At 50.3% G+C, this 21939-nt stretch overlaps 1 protein-coding gene across 4 annotated transcripts in view; it reads left to right on the plus strand.

Moving 5' to 3' along the window:
- Sgsm1 (small G protein signaling modulator 1) overlaps positions 1-16582 on the plus strand; it is a 67245-nt gene extending 50663 nt beyond the window's left edge. For 3 of the 4 annotated variants that reach the window (XM_032886372.1, XM_032886375.1, XM_032886374.1), the window contains 5 exons: positions 571-653; positions 3537-3646; positions 5790-5886; positions 8090-8257; positions 14703-16582. In XM_032886372.1, coding sequence (XP_032742263.1) covers positions 571-653; positions 3537-3646; positions 5790-5886; positions 8090-8257; positions 14703-14791 — 547 coding nt within the window. In that variant the 3' untranslated portion in view covers positions 14792-16582. The remainder of the gene's footprint in view (positions 1-570; positions 654-3536; positions 3647-5789; positions 5887-8089; positions 8258-14702) is intronic. The other variant, XM_032886373.1, reaches the window with a different exon arrangement.
- Positions 16583-21939: the final 5357 nt, after the last annotated feature.

A 21939-nucleotide genomic window follows, 5' to 3' on the forward strand; every position in this document is an offset into this window, starting at 1 on the left:
CTACCACTGAGCTAAATCCCCAGCCCCGAGAAATGTGTTCTTAATGAGACTTAACTCCACACGATCATTTTGAAAGACTCAAAGATTCGAGGTGCATACAGGGCTGGGTATATTGTCGAGGCCCAAAGGTCCAGAGCTATTTCTCGGGGAGACTGATCCAGATTTCTGACAGAATCAGTAGGGAAAAATCTCTGAGTCACTCACTCATCTGTGCAAAGTGACTGCCTCCAGTAGCCAGAGAATAAGAAGCACTTGGAAGAGACGTATGGGACCGAGTGGAGGAGTGGATGACACTCTGATCCCATACACCCATGACAGCACCCCAGGCTGGTGGGGCACCTGCAGAGTCCTGTGCTCCGCGATGCCTGCTTGGGCAGGTTGGCTCTGATGGCTGCACCTAGGATGTGTGGTGACACTGAGGGTGGCCATCAGGCTGAGGTTTGGAGGGTAGGCTGGGAGAAAGCAGCAAGGAGTGGGCAGAGAAGCTGACCAGGAGAGGGGAGGCTGTGTGGGGATGCAGGGCAGGGATGCAGGGCGTGGCACACTCATTATGCCCGAGTTCTCTTGCAGCTACATCTGGCAGCATATCGAGATTGGCTATGTCCAGGGCATGTGTGACCTCTTGGCTCCGCTGTTGGTCATCCTGGATGACGGTGAGTGTGCCCCTGACCCCCGCTCCGTAGGAGGGGAAGTGTCAGCCTCACCTTGTGTCATCATGGACTGGGCCAGGACGGAGACACAGCAAGCCTGCCTGGTGGACATCTCCCAGCCCCAGCAGTGCAAGATGTCCTTGTGTCCTTGTGTCCCACCGTGCCTGGCACTGTGACCCACGTGGCTGAGCCACTGCTTGACGGGGAATGAGAACAAAGTAAAACTGGTCCAGACGGTGTCCTAGGATGAGGTCTACCAAACGGTGTCAGACTGAAGAAGACTCCTCCACGGGCTCTTTCTTAAATGAAGGGAGGGAGAGAGTGGGTGGAGGGAAGAAGGAAGGAAAGAGACGAAAAAGAAAAGCAAGGTAATCCAGATGTTACCAGCTCACGTGGCAATGCCAGCCTCTCACATAAGGCCAGGCACCTCACACTCGCCCTGATGTGACATCAGACAGAATTATTACTGGGAAATGTCAGACGTGTACCTCTCATGAATATAAAGGCAAAAAGTCTCCAAAAAGATCAGCAAACTCAACCCAACAAGACATAAAAGATTACACTGTGTGGCCAAACGGAGCTTATCCCAGGAATGCAAGGGTGGTTCAATATCCAAGCATCAATCAGTGTAAGCCAGGACTTGACTGTAAAAGACGCAGGCAGGGTGGGTGTGGTGGCTCTGCCTGTGGTCCCAGCTCTCAGGAGGTAGAGGCAGGAGGGTCAGAGGTTCAAAGTTATCCTTGACCAAAGTGAATTTGATGGTGTCCCAAAATGTTAAAAGAAAAAAGGGGGGGGGGAGGGTGGAGAGATGGCTCAGTGGTTAAGAGCACTGATGCGGGCTGGGGATTTAGCTCAGTGGTAGAGCGCTTACCTAGGGAAGCGCAAGGCCCTGGGTTCGGTCCCCAGCTCCAAAAAAAAAAGAACCAAAAAAAAAAAAAAAAAAAAAAAAAAAAAGCACTGACTGCTCTTCCAGAGGCCCTGAGTTCCATTCCCAGTAACCATATGGTAGCTCACAATGACCTGTTATGGGATCTGGCGTCCTCTTCTGGTGTGTCTGAAGATAGTGACAGTGTACTCACATAAAATAAATAAATAAATCTTTTTTAAAAAAACAGAAAAAGGAAGAACAATTGAAAAGGAACTACAATTATCGATGGTGTCCCAGTTATTATGCAGATAATATGACTTAATGGGGAAAAATCCAAAGAGTAAGAAAACGGAAGTGGGTTTGCCAGGGTTGTAGAAAGCAAGACCAGTAAGCAGAAGTCTCGTATGTCTACACAGCTGAGCTGAACAATCCCAACGTGAAATTAAGCAGGCAAGTCCACGTGTGATGTCTCCCGAAGACCAACACATTTTTAATACCTCTAAAGGGCCAGGTTTACACGTTAAACACCACAAAACATTGTTGGACAGAAGGGAGGAAACCTAAAGAGTGGGCTGTCTCCCACCACGGCTAGGCATTGGCAAGGAGCATTGTCCTCTGTACTGTCTGCAGATTCTGAAAGCCCCAGCAAAATGCCCAGGTGCAGAGGCAGGGTGGTTCAGTAGGTAAAGGCGTTGTCACCAAGCCTGAGGACCCGAGTTTGGTCCCTGGGGCTCACATGGCAAAAGGAGAGAAGCAATTACCACAAGTTATACAACACACACACACACACACACACACACACACACACACAGAAACACAGAGAGAGACAGAGATAGAGACACAGAGGGAGACAGAGACAGAGAGACAGACAGAGACAGAGAGACAGAGAGACAGAGAGAGACAGAGAGACAGAGACAGAGACAGAGAGACAGAGACAGAGAGACAGAGAGAGACAGAGACAGAGTGTTACATTGCCTCCAGGAGGGCCTGCACATAGGTGCTGAACTGAAGCTAAGAGTCTGAAAAGAAACATTTGCAGTTAATGTTCTGCTGACTGACCAGAGTTCAGACTCATTTCAACTCCATAAACTCGTTTCGTCGCATTTAACCTACTGCTACCACAGTGACCGGAAACCCACATGCAAAGCATGGCAGACCCCTGCCTCACGCCACACACAAGGAATGCACTTGAAATCATCCCCAGAAAGCCCCAGGATGGCAGAACCCTCAGAAGCAAGTGTTCAAGTGAACACTCGTGTCTTTGCTGGGACAGTCGATACCAGTCAGTCGAGGAACCAAACCAGCCTCGTCTGCGTGAAGTCCTCTGAAAAGTGTTTCCTCTCAGACAGCACAAAAAAAAAAACCTGGTCCGCAGTGTGGGCCCAAGCTGGCAACCAAGTTTGGTAAACCACAAGAGTGTCACAGGTGGCACTGGTTTCGAGGACATAAAGAAGTCTTGGAACAACTGAGGCACGGCTCCATGAAAGACTGCCTCTCAGCGGCCTCTCTTCTCCCGACGTTACTAAGGGAAACAGGAAAAAAACTACCTTTTTCCACATAGGTTTTCAAATGCTTTCTTGATCGATGTAAACAGGTATTCTAGGCAGCATTTGCCAAAGGAGTTTGGCCTTTCTTTACAGACCGGCAACCAAAGCCCTTGCTAGATTGATGGTGACTTTTGAACTCACAGACTTGAAAATTCCATGCATGGGTAGAATTTCTGAAGGAATAAGATGGGTACCAACAAAGCAGTGTGGGCTTTGTGTCACAGCCAGTGGGGATCTTTAGAAGGAGCATCTGCTTCTGAAGGAGCTGTTCTCCCCAGTGGCTCTAAGGCAAGATCCGTGACCCACTAAGGGTTGGCAAGCGTCTGAGGAAGTGGCCTCTGCTGGGCCCTTCCTGGCTGCCTGCCTCTCTAGTGGCTGTGGACCCCGTTGTGGGCCTGACACTAACCTCTTCAGGAGCTCCAGTGCCTGAGGCCATGGCCTGACTAACCCGCTGTCTTGTGCTGCCCCCAGAGGCCCTAGCCTTCAGTTGCTTCACGGAACTCATGAAGAGGATGAACCAAAACTTCCCCCATGGAGGCGCCATGGACACACACTTCGCCAACATGAGGTCTCTGATCCAGGTAGGACCTCATGTCCTGCTCTGACTTTGCGGGGTGGATACAAGGGGGGCAGCTGAGGGTGTGGCTTAGCTCTCAGAGTGCTTGCACACAGAAGCGCCTGGTGAATCGTTCGTTCATAACGGATAGCATGACACAGTGCAGCTTTTTCAGATATCCTTGCTCTCGCTTTACCCCCTTCTGCATTTACCTCCTTCCCATCCCTAATTGGAGGCCCCCATTTCCACCCCCCCCCTCAGATCAGCTGTACCCCACTACTCCCCTCTCTGTTTCTCCCTGTCCTCCCTACCCTGGCAATGGTCCCCTTTACCTTCCCTCTCTGTAGTTACCGAGGCTGTGGTCTCACATCTGGTGCTCTGGAGCCAGGAGGGTCAACTGAGAGAGAGAGCATACGTCTGTCTGAGTCTGGGTTACCTCATTCAATGTGATCTCCCCTGGTTCCATCCATTGACCATCAAAGCTCATGATTTCGTTTTTTCTGTCGGGCTGAACAGCATCCCATAGTGGATATGGGCCATTTTCCGTTGTCAGTTTGTTGGTCGAAGGACATTGGGTTGTATCCACATCCTAGCTGTTGTGAGTAGAGCAGCAGCGGACATGGCTGGACAAATGCCAGCAGAGTCAGGTGTGGAGTCCTTCAGACAAAGCCAGGGTGTGGAGCAGCTGGGCCATGAGTTCGATGTATTTTTAGTTGTTTGAGAGTTCTCCACGCTAGTTTCCATAGGAGGTGGGTTTGCATTACATTCCCACCAACACCACGTCCCTCTCCAACTCTGCCTGGCTGGTTTGTTTATCTCAGCCATGCTGATCGAGGTAAGATGAAATCTCAGTGTCCTTTCAGTCCGTGTTTCTGCCAGTCAGAATCCACAAGAGGCAGGCCCAGCAGCCAGGCTGGGCTCTGCAGGAGAATCCACGCAGGCTCTGGGTGGTGTAGGGATCCTGCTCAAGCCCAAGGCAGCCCTTGCTGCTGCCTCAATGGGATCCAAAAAGCCACCAGGTATTCTGCATACAAAAGGTAGAAGAATTGGGGCCTGTGAGGTAAAAGTGACCGCTACCAAAACCGAAGGCCTCAGCCTGAGCACTTGAGCCCACAAGGTATGAGGAAAGAATTGACACGGTCCTCTGATACACACGCATGTGTACACACATACTGCATATCATAAACACCCCCTACATACACTCCTACATGCACATGCACACACACCATACCACACACACACATATACCACACACCACACATACACACAACACAAACACATACTATACACACACAACACACATACACACATCACACACATACCACACACACACTGCATACCACACACACATATATACCACTCCATACCACACACATATATATACCACACACAGTGCACACACACACACACACACACACTCATACTACACAACACACATGTATATACACACCACACAAACACATACCATACACACACATACATACATCACACATTACACACACATACATACATCACACATTACACACACATACATACATCACACATACACACACATACATACATCACACATTACACACACATACTACACAGTATAAACACATATACTACACACATACACACACCATATACACATTCACACCACACCACACATATACACACACACCACAGATACAAACATACACACCAAAGACAGAGACATAGAGAGAGGAAAAAGACAGACAGACAACTAGGGATGTGGCCTAGCACAAGATAAAGGACCAGAGTTCAGATCTCCAGCACCTTGTGAAAGCCGAGCCTGGTGTGCCTTTTAAGCCCACTGCTGGGGAAGTAGAGGCAGCAGCTGCATAGCTCTGTATTCCCAGCAGCCATGCAGGAGAGTTCTGTTTTCTCTGAATCCTTGCCAACACTTGTTACTGTCTGTCATTTGGCTTTAGCCATCCCAGTGGATGCAAGGTTGTCTCTCGTTCTCTGACTTGCTGCCCCTGACCTTGAGCCAGCCCTAGGCTGGACACTGTAAATAATCTCTGGAGAGACGTCTGTACCCTTTGCTCACTGTTAACTGTACCTGGCTGCTGAGGGCTGACCGGCATGCAGGGTCATGGATCCTGCTGTCCCCTCTGGGCCATCCGTTTCCCAGGGGACTGACAGACCTGCCCTCCCTCCGACAGATCCTGGACTCTGAGCTCTTCGAGCTGATGCATCAGAACGGCGACTACACCCACTTCTACTTCTGCTATCGCTGGTTCCTGCTAGATTTCAAACGAGGTACAGACTCCGTCTTGTCCCCAGGCTCCTTGTAGTAGAGTTTCTTGGGTGACGATGAGTGGGAGGGGGAGGCTGACAGGACACCCGAGGGAAGGGCTTCTGTCTATCTTGGAACAAGCCTTATCGAAAAGTGACTGTGCAGTAGGGGCCATGAAATCCCTGCCTCGGGATATGGGGGACCGCTCAGTCATTCAAGTGCTGTTGCACAAACAGGAAGACCTGAGTTCAAATCCCCAGCACCCACATAAGAGGCCAGGTATGGCAGCCAGTGAGACAGAGTAAGGGTGCTTGCTTGCTACCAGGCTGAATGACCTGAGTTTGATCCTGGGACCCACTTGATTAAAAGAGAGAACTGACTCCCACAAGTTGTCCTTTGACTCCGACACTAAATGGATAGAATTGAAGAAATTTTAAAAGCCAAGTGCAGCCATGCGTGTCTGTGGTACAGTAGTGGGGAGGCACTGTGATGCAAGCTGGCCACAAGAGCTTCCTGGCCAGCCAGCCCACCCAGCCGCATTGCTGAGCTCTGGAGGTGGAGATCGATAGAGGATAATGATATCCATACCAGGCCTCCACAGGCGCGCGCGGACACACACACACACACACACACACACACACACATACACACACACACACACACACACACACACACACGTGTGCTCCTGTTTCACAGGTGAAGAAACTAAGTCCAATGGGAAGCTACCAATGGGTAGGGGAGCGGGAAGCCAGGGTCCAAGCTTGACTGCATCCATCTCTGGGGACAAGTCCCTCCCATCTGCCTCTCTGTTTAGTACAGACCCCAAACTCTTGAGTTGTGGTGACTTCAAGCACATATCACCCCTGACTGGGGTGTCGCCTCTGAACATGTGCTATTGTGCTAACCTGGGATGGGTCCAGGAACACCTGGTGTGTGTGGTGGTATTGACTACTTGCTTTACACTGTGCAGCGCCATTGATCATCTCATCTCTGGTACCTTACTGTGACCAGCTGGCCCTATGAAAAGTTGAGGTGCAGAGAGGCTGGAGGGACACAGCCCCAGCCCACAGCTCCTGGCTGGTGAATGAAAAGTTGCAGCCAAAGCCAGCTTACTGGATTTGGTAGCCTTGCTCCTAAGGCAGTGGTTCTCAATCTGTGGATCACGAGCCCCAGGGGGGTTGTCAAATAATCCTTTCACAGGGGTTGCATAAGACCATCTGAAAACACACATTTCCTATGGTCTTGGGAACTGAAGAAGCAGATGTCAGCACTGGCACAGATAGGCATACTGTTGCAAAATGTAACAATGTAACTTAGTGTTGTTATATTAACACTGTTACCTGTGCTACACCATGCTTCAAGACAAAGTTTCACATTTGTAACTACCGATAAATATTTCACAACTTATAATTACATACTTTTGTGATTAATCACTATGCTTTAATTATGTTCAATTTGCAACAATGAAAATACATCTGCATATCAGATATTTACATTAGGTTTTGTAACAGTAGCAAAATCCCAGTTACAAAGCAATGAAAATAATTTTATGGTTGGGGGATCACCACAACATGGGGAACAGTATTAAAGGGTCACAGCGGGGCTGGAGAGATGGCTCAGTGGTTAAGAGCACTGACTGCTCTTCCAGAGGTCCTGAGTTCAATTCCCAGCAACCACATGGTGGCTCACGACTATCTGTAATGAGGTCTGGCACCCTCTTCTGGTGTGTCTGAAGACAGCAATACTCACATAAAGTAAATAAATGTTTCTTTAAAAAACAAAAAACAAAACAAAACAAAAAAAACGGGTCACAGCGTTTAGGAAGGTTGAGAACCACTAGCAGAAGGACTCTAACATCTCCGTGCTAGACTGAGGCAGCAGCAAGCTTGCTTATGTTATGTACAGGTCGCTGAGAGCCATTGGTGAGTGCCCCTGGAGACAGGGAAAGGACAGTAGCAGAGGGCAGGGCAGGGACAGGCCCCTACCAGTCAAACCCACTTATGCTCAGATTCTTCACACAGGAACCTTAGATCCAGGCCACAGATGGGAAAACTCAGGGTCAGGCGGCAGGGTCCATGTCTCCAGCCTCCCCAGCCACGGTTCTGCCTGGTCTGGGACAGTCAACTAGGGAACTAGGATGCGTGCAAGGAGGACTAGGAAAGACAGGCCCTGTACTCTGTCCTGGACCTGCTCCTACGTATGTGCATGTGTATCTGTGTCCCGCAGAGCTGGTCTATGATGACGTCTTCTCCGTGTGGGAGACTATCTGGGCGGCTAAGCACGTGTCCTCCGCCCACTACGTGCTGTTCATCGCGCTGGCACTGGTGGAGGTCTACCGAGACATCATCCTGGAGAACAATATGGACTTCACTGACATCATCAAGTTCTTCAATGGTACCAAGGGGCATGAGCAGGGTGGGATGTCCCAGGGGCGGGGATCCCCAGGGGGACTCCCCAGGGGCAGGGCTCCCTAGGGGCGGAGCACCCAGGGATGAGGCTCCCTAGGAGCAGGGCTCCCTGGAACAGAGGTGGGGTTCCCCAGGAACAAGGCTCCTCAGGAACTGGACTCCCCAGCCTGGAACAGGCTCCCTAGGAAAGCTCCCCAGAGGTGGGGCTCTCTAGAGGTTCCTGATGTCAGCAGCTTGGCAGATCCCAGTCATTCTGGAGTGTGGGGATGCACATTTAACACTTGGGTGTTGGGACCTGAACCCATGTCTTCCGCTTGCACAGCAAGGGCCTTCACTCACCAAGTGTCTTCCCAGTCCCTGGTACCCCCTTGGCGCTTTATCAAGGGACCTGGTAGATCTCAACACACCCCAGGTGTATTTTTCTCCAGGCTGAGACTCTGCGGCAATGCCTGGCTCCACCACTGGCCAGCTCTGCCCAGCTCTGCCCATTGGCAAGGGGATGCCCTATCTCTGAGTGTATATTATATCATCTGTGAAACACCAGGATCTACCCCACTGGAGTTCATGAGTAGGGAAAACCTGGGCACAGAGATGCTCTTGGAGTGGTGAGGCCCCAACAGGCCTCTGGGAAAGGCCTTGTCTAAATGGCATCCCTGAGTCTCAGTTCTTCAGGGAGACAGTGTTGCAAACACCTCCTCCCTCAAGGGAAGTCTAGAGAATTAATGATGAGCTATGAAAAAGTCCTTCACAGGTAGCTGTGCCCACGAGAGGCCCAGTAAACAAGAGGCATTTGCTGTCGTCAGTCCCACTTAAACATTAATTAATACAACAATGCCAAGCAACCAGAGCTTCCAGGGACTAAGCCACTACCTAAAGACTATGCATGGACTGACCCTGGACTCTGACCTCATAGGTAGCAGTGAATATCCTAGTAAGAGCACCAGTGGAAGTGAAGCCCTGGGTCCTGCTAAGACTGAACCCCCAATGAACTAGACTGTTGGGGGAAGGGCGGCAATGGGGGAGGGTGGGGAGGGAACACCCATAAGGAAGGGGGGGGAGGGGATGTTTGCCTGGAAACCGGAAAGGGAATAACACTCAAAATGTATATAAGAAATACTCAGGTTAATAAAAAAAAAAAAAATAGGGGGTTGGGGATTTGGCTCAGTGGTAGAGCGCTTGCCTAGGAAGCGCAAGGTCCTGGGTTCGATCCCCAGCCCCGGAAAAAAAAAAAACATTAATTAAATGCTAAAAGCCAGGGCTGGGTGGCTGTTCTGTCATAGAGCACTGGCAAGCACTAGGCCCTGGGCTTCACCCCAAAACTTAAAGACTAAAGAAAGTTTCAGATAAACAAGAGACCCCACCTTGTGCCCAGCCTTGGAAACATTGCTAGATTCCTTTCAAGTCGTCTTTTTCTTTTGGGATAATTTTGGATTTTGGCCACCTACCACAATTTTGTATTTAGGACTGTTCTTTGATTTACCAAGGAACAAAGGTGCACCAAAACAAACAAAGCTTTGTTGCTTTGCAAACAAAGGTGGCACCAAGCAGTGGTGCCCATCTCTGAGCTTCCTTTCGGTCAACGCCTAATGCATTTCTGGAATGTTCAGCGCCAAAACTCAAAAACCAAACTTTGGCAGACTGTGAGTTTCATCTGTGCCAGAAACGAACCAGGAAGCCACACGGGATTCAGTGCAGTCCTCAAACACAACACAAACACACCTTGAGCCGGTGTGAGCCGGTTGCCAGAGTACTTGTTTAGCATCCATGAAGCCTGGCACCGTCACACCCGTGTAAACGGGGCATGGTAGTGCATAGCTGCAGTTTCCACCCTGGAAATACAGGTGAGATGATCAGGATATCATATTTGCATTATCTGTTGTCAGTAATAGATGGTCTGCTGTTTCCTGGCTGTTGGGATTAGAGAGCAGCAGTGAGCGTGACTGAGGCAGTGTCTGATGGCCCAGCCAGTGTCTGAGGGCCCAGCCAGTGTCTGAGGGCCCAGCCAGAGTCTGATGGCCCAGCCAGTGTCTGAGGGCCCAGCCAGAGTCTGATGGCCCAGCCAGTGTCTGAGGGCCCAGCCAGAGTCTGATGGCCCAGCCAGTGTCTGATGGTGGAGCAAGAGTTTGATAGCCAAGCAAGTGTCTGATGGCCAAGCAAGTGTCTGATAGCCAAGCCAGTGTCTGATGGCCCAGCCAGTGTCTGATGGTGGAGCAAGAGTTTGATGGCCAAGCAAGTGTCTGATGGCCAAGCAAGTGTCTGATAGCCAAGCCAGTGTCTGATGGCCCAGCCAGTCTCTGTACAGTAGGGTGTTGAGTCCTTTGACCATATGCCAAGGAGTGGTGCATCTGAGTCATGGGGTAGATTTCTTTTCAAGGTTTTGAGAATGCTCTACAACGGTTTCTAGAGCAGCTGGGCCAGTTTGCACTCCCAGCAACCCGGGTGAGCCTGGTCCCGCCCCTTCCAGTGTTTCTATCTGTTGTCCCACTGCTCTTTGCCATTCTGACAGGGGTGGGTGAGGGGTGGGGGGGCAGACGAAAGTACACCTACATCTTTCTGATTGCTAAGAATGAACTTTTTTTTGTTGCCACTTTGTATCTCTCCTTTTGAGAACTGTTCAGTTCTCAGTCGCATTTTTCTAAGTAGGGTTGTCTGTTTTCCCCGAGTCTTTTGTTGTTTGTTTGTTTTAGCTCTTTGTATATTCTTGACATTACTTCTCTGCCAGGTAATTACCGGTAAACATCCCATCCCACTCTGTGGCTTTCCTCTTCCTCCTTTGCTGTAAGGGAGCTCCTCAGTTCTGTGAGGCCCCACTTATCAACTGTTGGCCTTAATACGTAAGCAGTTGAGCTCTATTCACAAAGTCTTTTCCTACACTGACATCCTATAGGGACCTCATATATTTTTGTTTTTTGTTTTTTCTAGAAGCTTCAGTGTCTCGTGTTTCACATTGAGGTCTGTCTCCGTTAGGGTCTCTATTGCTTGGAAGAAACACCGTGCAGAGCGAGCAACCTCAGGTTGAACCTGTTTATTCAGCTTACACTTCCATAGCTATTCACTATCAAAGGAAGTCAGGACAGGAACTCAAGCAGGGCAGGAACCTGGAGGCAGGAGCTGATGTAGAGGCCACTGAGGGGTGCTGCTTGCTGACTTCTTCCCATGGCTTGCTCAGCCTGCTTTCTTACAGAACTCAGGACCACCAGCCAGAATGGCTCCAACCACAGTGGGTAGGACCATCCCCCATCAATCACTAATTAGGAAGATGCCCCACAGGTTTGCCTACAACCCAGTCTTACAGAGGCATTTTCTTGATTGTGAATGACTTTAGCTCCTGTCAAGTTGACATAAAACTATCCAGCACAAGGTGTTCGATGGAGTTAGTGTTTGTGTGGGATGATAGATAGGGGTCTAATTTCATTCTTCTAGCATGTGAACAATGAGGCCTCCCAGCAGGACGTTTGAAGACCTCTTTTCTCCGATGTCTGCTTTTGTGTCTTTATCAACTGTCAGCAGAAGTTATTTGCAAGCGCTCTGGTCTTCTGTTTTTGTGCCACTTCTATCTATCTATCTATCTATCTATCTATCTATCTATCTATCTATCTATCTATTTATTTATTTTGTGACAGGACCAAGCTGTTTTTATGGCCATGGTTCCGTAATATATCCAGAGACCCAGAATGTTAACCCCATCAGCACTGTCCTTTCTGACCTAGGTTGCTTTGGCTCTCCAGGGTCTTCCATGGTTCCTCGTGGAGTTCGAGGCATTTCTTTCTATTTCTGTGAAGATCGTGATGGGGATTTTGATCCGGGGGTTGCACCGAATCTGTAAATGCTCTTAAGGGAGTTCTCATCTCCACTGTATTAATTCTGCTAATCCATGACTACGGGAGGGCTTTCTGTTTTCCAGTCTCCCCTCGGTTCAGAGGCGTAAAGACTTTTACGGTGGAGGCCCCTCGCCTGTTCAGTTAGGTTTATTCCTGGCCATCTTACCTTCTTCGAGGCTGTCGTGAATTGAGTGTGTTCTGTGATCTCTTTCGGTACAGTCATCCTCTTACAGGAAGAGCACCGGTTCCGTGAGTTCCTTCTGCCTCCGACCACGTTGCTGGAAGTGCTGACCATTTCTCGAGGTTCTGTGGTTAGACTTTCTAACTCCTTTCACATACAGTATCATGCCGTCTGCAGAGAGAAATAGTTTGGCTTCTTCGGGTTGTATCGATGACAGCGCTGTCTTCTTGCTGACTGTAATGGGGTTGCTTTGAGTTCTTCTCCTCATAGGACAACGTTGACTGCGGGTTTGTCACACAGAATCTTTATTATGTTGAGTTACATAACCCCCACACAGACAGACAGACAGACAGACAGACACACACACACACACACATATACACCCCAGCCCTACTCCCTCTAGGACTTTAAACATGAAGGTATGCTGGATTTTGTTAAAGGCTTTTTCCGAGGACCAGGATGCCTGCTGTGAGATAGCCTCTTCTCTACATGATACGGAAGCTGCATCCACAAAATCTAAGAGGATTTGGTCACCGACACAAGATCAGAACCAGGCAGCACCCACTGGCAAGTCAACAAGGGTGGGAGAAATCTCCCAAGGGGACACTTCTGAGGGAAGAGCTACCAGCATTTAAAAGCCCCTGAGAGACGAAGCAAGAATTAGTCTTCCCCGGGGATGAGCCCCGCTGATAGGTTATACCCAGTCCCAAGAGGTCATATCATATGCGTATATGTGCTCACATATAAATGGACTCAGCTGCATGCATTTATACACACACATATACAGACACATATGTAGCAATAATAATTATTCTTAGCCATGAATTTGAAAGGAAGGTGGAGGATACAGGAGGAGTTGTAGGGGGAGAGCGAGGGGTAGAATTATATAAACACGGCAGTCATGTATGAATCTTCAGAAAACTGAATTAAACTTGAAAAAAAGGTCTTAATTGATCAGAAGTTCAAGGTCATCCCCTGCAGATAGCTAAATGCAAGGACAACCTGGGCCATAAGTTCAAGGCCAGCCTGGGCCATGTCAGGCCCTGCCCCCTCCCCTCCTTGTGCACCCCTTCTTTTGCACACTCGTCTGTTTTCTGGTGTTACCACCACAGAATCCAGTTGCGTGTACTCTTTCAAAAAGTATCTCTTTGAAGCACTCTCTTTCAGGGCTGCAATGTGCAGTCGCACACCTATCTTATAACTTACTAAGCGTCGTTGGTTCAGTTCGAAGATGTGACAGAAAGCTCAAAGCAACCCATATCTTAACCCAATCCTCCTGCCTCAACATCCCAAACTTCCTCAGTCCAGGACACCCCTAGCTTTTCCGAGACACGAACCCAGAGCAGCCCAAGTTCCCAATGGTAAGGAGGGAGGTCCACACCATGTGATACCTTTGTCCCGTCCTCACTACTCAGAAAGTCTCTGGCACGCGCAACCCGAGGGGAAGCCCTCACCTCACGTGGTTCCTGGCTCTAGAATACACGCGCCGTTCGGGCTGTGCACAGCTCTGCCTCCTGATGAGGTCACACAACCCCACCACCCCCACTTCCCTCAGACTTTCACACCATCCTTGCTTTTATCCCAGCAGCCCCACTCCCACCCCAAAACCTAACATTGTCTAGACCGAACACCACTTGGAAGAACTTAGAAGATGTACGGTGAACTCTCTGCAGCCAGCAGGGTGTGTCGAGCTGACAGCTTCAGTGTTGCTGAGGTCTCCTCCAAGCGACCGCATAATCCCACAATGCCCCGAGACCTCGAGATCTCACTAGGATCCCTTAGGGGTTCCTCAGTGCTGCTTTAGGAACTGTGGTCTTAGCTTTTTGTTTTATCTTCTTTTTCTCTTTGTGAAATGGTTTCTCTGTGATAAAGTCAAGCTTTGGATTATTATGTGTGCAAAGCTTTGAAGATCTTAGCATTTGTGCGGCTCCCCCTATTTCTTCCCCTCTCTTCCCCCATCCATGGCTTTGATCATTTTGGCAGAATCGTTAAGAATCTGGTACATGCCTGGTTTTACCTTTTATTTTTGAGACAAAGTCTTGATATGTATCCCTTGGCTAGCCTTCCTCCCTCAGCTTCCCCAATGCTGGTATTATTACAGGTGTTTCCTATGGTGTCCCAGCCTGACATGGGTTTCGTAAAGTATTCAGACATTCTCCCTTCAGGGAAGGGTCTCCTAGCACAGTCTGACCCTGCAACGGTCTCACCAGGCAGCATCTCTTTGTTTCCATGGTGGTGTTGTGAAAACACCTTCCTGTTTACAATGTTACAATCCTAGTTGCACAGACTGGGAGGCCAAGGTCTGCAGGTGCATGTCTCCTCCCAGAGTCACTTTGTGGCAGGAACACCCTAGAGTCCACATCAGGAGCCAGACCTGTCTCCCAGGGGCCTACACTCAAAGCTGCTCACAAGTGTTTCTCCTCTTTCAGAAATGGCCGAGCGGCACAATGCAAAGCAGATTCTGCAGCTTGCCCGGGACCTCGTGCATAAGGTGCAGATTCTGATTGAGAACAAGTGAAGATCTGCTGTCGTCTGCCCCCTCCCTCCCTCCTGCAGCCCAGCACAAGGCCCTGGCGTCTGTGGACCAGCGTGGACCTCTGTGCAGAGAGCCATGCTCTTACCCTTGGCCACTGGGCAATGAGTGGGGTAGAGAAGAACCCATCTCGGCCTTACGTTTTTCCTGTTTGACCAAAGAGTGCCCAAGTCTGGGATTTCCCCCCTTCTTGGGAGTTGAGGTTGTGAGTGGGTAGAGGTGGCCTTTGGCTCTGTTCTTCCTTTCCTGTTCCTTCCTCATCTGTACAGGAGAGACCTCTGGGGTTTCCTCTGCACTCAGCAAGGAAGGACCTTTGGAGGTGTTCCACAACCTTCCTGCCAGACTGGCTTGGAGCAGGCTGTCCCCATAGGCATTGCTCACATTCAGAGTCCCAGGTGTTTTCAAGCGTCACCCCTGCCTTCAAACCACCAGGTCTCATTCCCCCCGCCCCATCTCCTGAGGTGACTCCGATGTCCCTTTATGGTTTGTGTGCCCCACCCAAAAACCTCTGGCTTGCAGGAGGGGCTACCAGCATGTCTCTGTGTATCCTCACTCGAGGCCTGTTCTGTCGTGCCCCTGGCAGAAGCTTCTGACTCAGCGCTGCCTGAGTCCCCTATCTAACGATCTAACTCCCTGTGTTTCCGACTTTTCTCTCTCCGCTGCCAAGAGACTCTCTTAAGAAAGGGCATCTAACAGGTGCCCTGGAGATCCAGGAAGTGATTGCAGGAGCTCCTGATGAGAGCTCAACTCTGCCTGTCCCACCGCCGGGGGAGACATCCCCACCATCACTGGTGGTCTGGGCTCAGAAGCCTTCGGACTTGGTGGGAGCCATGCTCAGCAAGGCTGGGTTTCCTCTAAGCACTTTGTTCACTCAGGACAGAGGAGGGATGTGCGAGGGGGTTGGCCCACGGCAGGGTTTGTCTGTGTTCCTTGATGGGGAGCTTGGAGCCAGGGCTGGATCTGAGGACGTTCCCTCCCCACCTTCACACTAAGACCTGCTTATCCACACACTGACCCCCAGTGAGCTTTCGTACCTACATCCTGGGTGCAGCGGAAATCAACACTCCTAGTCTAAACTTGTCCCCAGGACCTGCAGGCTCTGGGACAATCAAGAAACGGGAGGTAGGATTTTATGAGGAGACATACATGGCTTGAGGCATCTTCAGCCTGGAGCCCCACTCTGTCGGCTTCCGGTGACCTCCCGCTCCCACCCCCGACCCCCCTCCCGAATCAGAACCTCTGTCGGGGCGGGGTGGATAGAGAGAGCCTTGTAATTTCCATGGAAGACTGAGGCTGCTTCGGCCCCACTTGTGCCCAGGGAGGTGGCCGATGAGCACAGTCACCGGTGTAGAGTTCCATGCACCTCCCAGCTAGGTCCCCCAGCTTCCCAAGATGGGGGAAGACAGGCCGTCAGATAAAAGTTTATTTTGCCGGTGCAGAGGGTGGTATTTTAGCACAGCCAGGTCCGGACCTCCTGACCCTTATTTATTTATTTTTATAACTGACCAGCGTGGAGTATAGCACAAGATTCCCCTCCGTCTCCCTCGTGCCTCCCGAGCGTGCGCTTGTGGTTCCGAGTGCCTCGTATTTATTCAATTTACCAGCCGACGACGTCTGTGTGCCGTGTTCCCTGGTGTCCTGGAGTTGGGCGTGGGGTGGGGGGAGCGGCTTCCTCCTGCCCAAGGAGTTCTCTTTTTAACGTTGCCCAAGTGTCTTGTAAATGTTCTTTGCCAAGATGACTATTCAGAGCAAATATATCTGAGCAGAAAAACATAAGCATGGGTCTAATTATTTGCTTGTTTATGTTGTTTGGTTTGGTTTGGTTTGATGCACTGTGTAGCCCTGGCTAGCCCGGGACTTGTTATATAGACCAGATTGGCCTTGAACTCAAGACATTCCCCTGCCTCTGCCTCCCAAGTGCTGGGATTAAAGATGGGTGCCACCGTGCCCAGCATTTGGGAAGCAGCTGGAGCGGTCGGGGAGAGGGGGCAAGGTTTCATGTAGCCCAGGCTAGCCTTTATATCCAACATAGGCAGGCTGAAGCTGACTTTGCACTCCTGATCCTCCCAACTGCTGTGATTATAGGCATGCCCCACCTCAGATTTTTGGCTTGGGGAAGAGTCAGGGGAGCCCTTACCTTCCCTCATCAGAGTGATGGGAACAGTCACCTTCCCTCACCTTTCCCATCTCTCCCAGGGAGGTCCCAGGAGAAGCAGGAATGGCTGCAGCAGGGCAGAGGGAGCAGATGATGTTTCTGACGTGGGCAAATTCTCCTCTCTCTAGTCAGGTGACCAAGGAAGTTCTCCCCTCCCCTGGACCCAAGTCAGCATCCCTCACATTCAAGTCCCTCAGCAGCCATGACGCTGGCCATGTGTGCACATACACAGTCAGATACACATGTACACCACACACACACTCATACCACATACACACATATACACACAACACACACACTCATGCACACATCTTACACTCAAGCACACCACACACTCATCTACACACCTTACACACACCACACTCACACACATCACACATGTACACACCACACACACACTCATACCACATACACACATATACACATAGCACACACACTCATGCACACACCTTACACACACCACACTCACACACATCACACATGTACACACCACACACACACATTGCACACTCACCCCACACACACACACTGCCCACTCACCCACACACACACACACCACACACACACATACCATACACCACATATACACACAGCACACACACTCATGCACGCCACATACTCATGTACACACCTTACACACACCACATTCACAACACATCACACATGTACACACCACACACACACTTATACACCACATACATTCACAGACACCACACACACACACTGCACACTCACCCCACATACACGCACACCATACACACACACACACACACACACACACACACACACACACACACACACACACCAACCAAATGTGCTTAAAACAACTCACTTTTAAAACTCCAAAAAGAAAGCCAGATCCATCAGCATGGGCGGCAGAAAGCTTTACGAATGACTAGTTCATGAAATATTCTCTCAGTAGAGACTTGGAGCTGCAGCATCCATGAGCTCCTTCCTCTGTTAGCATGTTAGCCAGCCTCCCCTGTGTTAGCCAGCCTCCCCTGCCTGTTAGCCAGCCTGCCCTGTGTGTTAGCCAGTCTCCCCTGTGTTAGCTAATCTTCCCTGTGTGTTAGCCAGTCTCCCCTGTGTTAGCTAATCTTCCCTGTGTGTTAGCCAGCCCTCTCTGCTGTAACTGACACCTGAAGTGATCTGATCCTAGGATACTCTGTCTGGGTTTGTGTCTAGGAAGCCTCAGTCCATGGTTGGTGGACATGCTGCTCTTAGGCCTTAGGTTGGGAAGAACACATGATGACTGAAGCTTACTGTAGAGCAAAGCCACTCACCTCACAACCACAGGGCGGGGTCCCACATTCCCCTAGTGATCTAAAGACCTCCCTCTAGGCCCTACCTGTAAAAGGCTCATCTGCTGACAAAGCTGGGACACCGAAGATTCAATCTAGGGGGTGTGATGATTTGTATATGCTCAGCCTATGGAGTGGCACTATTAAGAGTTGTGGCGTAGATGTGACCCTGTTGGGGTGGGTGTGACCCTGTTAGAGTGGGTGTGGCTTTGTTAGGGGAGGTGTGGCCTTGTTGGAGGAGGTGTGTCACTGTAGGTATGGGTTTAAACAACCTCAACCTAGCAACCTTCAGATGAAAATGTAGAACTCTCAGCTCCTCCTGTACCACGCCTGCCTGGATGCTGCCATGTTCCTACCTCGATGATAATGGACTGAACCTCTGAACCTGTAAGCCAGCCCCAATTAAATGTTGTTCTTTATAAGACTTGCATTGGTCATGGTGTCTGTTCATAGCAGTAAAACCCTAAGACAAGGAGCTAGAAAGAGAGAGCAGACCCGGGAGTGGTGTAGTGGGCAGAGTGCTTGCCACATAGCACAAGGACCTGTTCATAAAGCCAGATGTGGCACCACACATCTGGAATCCCGGTGCTAGAGAAGTAGAGATGGAAGAACATGGTGGCCCACTGGCCCACCAGCCTTGCCAATGAGAAACATTGTCTCAAAACAGGTAGATTGTACATAACCTGACTACATGGCCCGCTTCATGGTGTGGGAAGTTTTATTGTAGATATGGGGGAGGCTTCAGGAAGAGTCCAGAGCAGAGAGAGAAAGAAGGAGACGTGGCTAGGACTGTTTGCTAGAGGGGAGAAGAGCAGCCAGGGACAGAGACCAGGGAGGACATAGTGAGAATGACAGTAACTACAGCAAATCAAGAAAAGCTGGATTACCAGGAGGGCGAGTGGCCGCCAGGAGGGCAGGGCCAGCAGACCAGCCTGGGACTTTGAAGTACATATAGCAGGTACTTGTGATTAGGGACTAAGGTGGAAGCTAGTGTGGGCCTTGATAGGCTGATGGGTGCCACAGGTTTATGTAACTGGAGCACCGTAAGTCCCTTTTTGCCAGAGGTAAGGGAGATGACTTCTTTCAGTAGACAGGAACCGGCTTCACAAGTTCCTGAGGGATACTGGCTTTTATCTAACCACCAGAGGTCCTCCTGTAGTGCAGGATGAGCCCATTTCTGGATATTTAGACTGCCTTTGGAGTTTTCCTTTGGACCTGACAGATAGTACCTGTTTTAGTTAGGATTTTATTGCTGTGAGGAGACACCACGACCAAGGCAACTCTTATAAAAGAAATCATTTAGTTGGGGCTGGCTTACAGTTTCAGAGATTCAGTCCATCATCAGGGCAGGAAGCATGGCAAGGGGCAGGTAGACACGGCACTGGGGGAGCCGATAGTTCTACATCTTGATCCTAAGGCAGCCAGAAAGAGACTGACTTCTGCAGGCAGCCAGGGGAGCCTCTGTTCCACACTGGACTGAACTCGAATACTAGGGAGACCTCAAAGCCCACCCACACAGTGACACACTTCTTCCAACATGGCCACACCTATTCCAATAAGGCCACACATCCTGATAGGGCCACTTCCCATGGGCAATATATATCCAAGCCACCATGATACCTAAGGACCCAGGTTGACTTTTGGCATCCACACACTTGTATTACACTTACACACACACACACACACACACACACACTCACACTCCCAGAGAACAATTGGAGAATAAAGATATGAGAGGCGTTGAAGATACAGTAGCGCCCAGTGAGACATTTGTATCCCAAGAAGTAAAGGAAGGGTAGAAGTAGGCAGGACAGTTTCACAGTGCCAGATGAGCTGGGATCGTCTGCCCCTACCTACACTCTGGAGACAGGATTCCAGCTCTGCTGCTGTTGTACCCTCCAAGCCGCAGCCACTGTCCTCATCGGGTGTGCTATACCCACTTGCAAAGATCCTCCCAGCGGGACATGTGGACAGCTGGTATGAAAACAAAGGCTGGTATGGCCATACCCGCGGCCATGAGCATTTTCACCCTGGGTGTGTGACTCACAAGGTCATGGGTCCCTCACCTGTGTATCTAGCCGTTCCTCCCAACCAGGTGTACCCAGTTCCGCTCTGATTGTATGGGAACACATGCTGGGGAAGGCTAGAGGAAGGAGTCTCCATCTTCGAAGCCCAGAGAAGCCATCATCCATGCTGAGAACTGACTTTCCGGGTGTGCCTGGCTTAATGTCACCCACACCCCTCCCTGTAGCCTTCACCTGTTGGTTTCTGTGTGAGCCTAATCAACTCATTGGTTGCCCTGGATGGGATCAATTCTAGTTGTCTTTGGTGGGGGAGGGGAGTAGATGTTGCTTAGTCCTTTTATCCCCCACCAGGGTGAAAATTCTCATGACAGCCATTTACGACTCTGTGTCCCTAGTTAAACACGTCCCAGACTGTTTTCACGCACATGCAGTGGGAGAGTAGAGGTTTCCTTGATTCTGGACTCAGACCCATGCCTCCCTTCTGGTGGATCCCCATCCCCTGACATTGCTGAGCTGTCCTGGCTGGAAACCCATAGTCCCTGAGTTCCTGCCAGCCCTCCTCCTTCAGCTTCTCCGGTGATCCTGTGCAACTTAAGAGGTGGATTCCAGCTGGGCGAGCTCCTGGCATCTCTGCTGTGTGGTGGAGGATCAGTCAGAAGCTGTAGCCGCCCTCCTCCTCCTGCCAGTGACCATTTTCTTATTTTAAAGCCTCAGAGCACAGTGGGAGCTTGAGCCAGGTTCCCATTCTGGAGCAGCAGGATTTGGCCCTCACAGGCAGGTGTCATGGTCATGTCTAGGTCACCCTAGCAGAAGGTGGAGGGCCACTTAGCTCCAGTGGGTTTTCCTCTTTAGGGAGCTGCTTGGAGCTTTGCTGGGCACAGGTCTCTAGCCTCTGTGGCTATGGGGCTCCTGGCTGACAACAGGTCCTCATTTTGATGAAGAAAGCAATATAGGGAATTGGGGGATTTGGTGTTAAAGGCAGAATGTCTCTGGAAATGCTTTTGCTTCTTGTGCTGAAAAAAAAAAGTCTCTGGTTCAGTTTGAAGAGAAAATTAAGAACCTTAGTGCCCCCTGCGAAGTCAAAGCCTATCCCCCCATGAGAGAGTGGCCTAAGCGTGGAGAGAGTGGGCTCCCTTTTTTGGAGCAGAATCTGTCTTCATAGAATCTCCCCCAGTTCCCTGACTGCATTAACGTCTCCACTGACAACACCCAGAACGCCCCTGGCTAAGGTCTAGGGGCCGAGGCTGAAAGATTCACGTCCCAATTTCTTTCCCTGTTGCTGTTATAAAATACCTTGACAAACCAAATTCAGGGGGAAGGGGCTCTATTCTAGTTCACAGCTCCAGGGCATCATGGTGGGGGAGACAGGGCGGCAGGCACTTGAAGCAGCTGGTTATGCCACATTCCCAGTAAAGAAAAAGGAGCAGAGAACGCTGGTTCCCGCCCCGCTTTCCCCTTTATACACAGTCCAGGATCCCTGGCAGGGAGTGGTGCCTGAGTGGTCAGCCCTCCCTCATCCTTCAGTACAAACAAGACAATCCCCAACAGACTGCTCCAGGAGAGTCTGGATCCGGCCAAGTTTAGAGCAGTGGTCTCGGGGTTGGTTCTGGCTTACAGCTTGAGGGTACAGTGTCCATCTTGGTGGAAAGGCAT

Source organism: Rattus rattus, chromosome 16 (genome assembly GCF_011064425.1).
Source record: "Rattus rattus isolate New Zealand chromosome 16, Rrattus_CSIRO_v1, whole genome shotgun sequence".
Classification (NCBI taxonomy): Eukaryota; Metazoa; Chordata; class Mammalia; order Rodentia; family Muridae; genus Rattus; species Rattus rattus.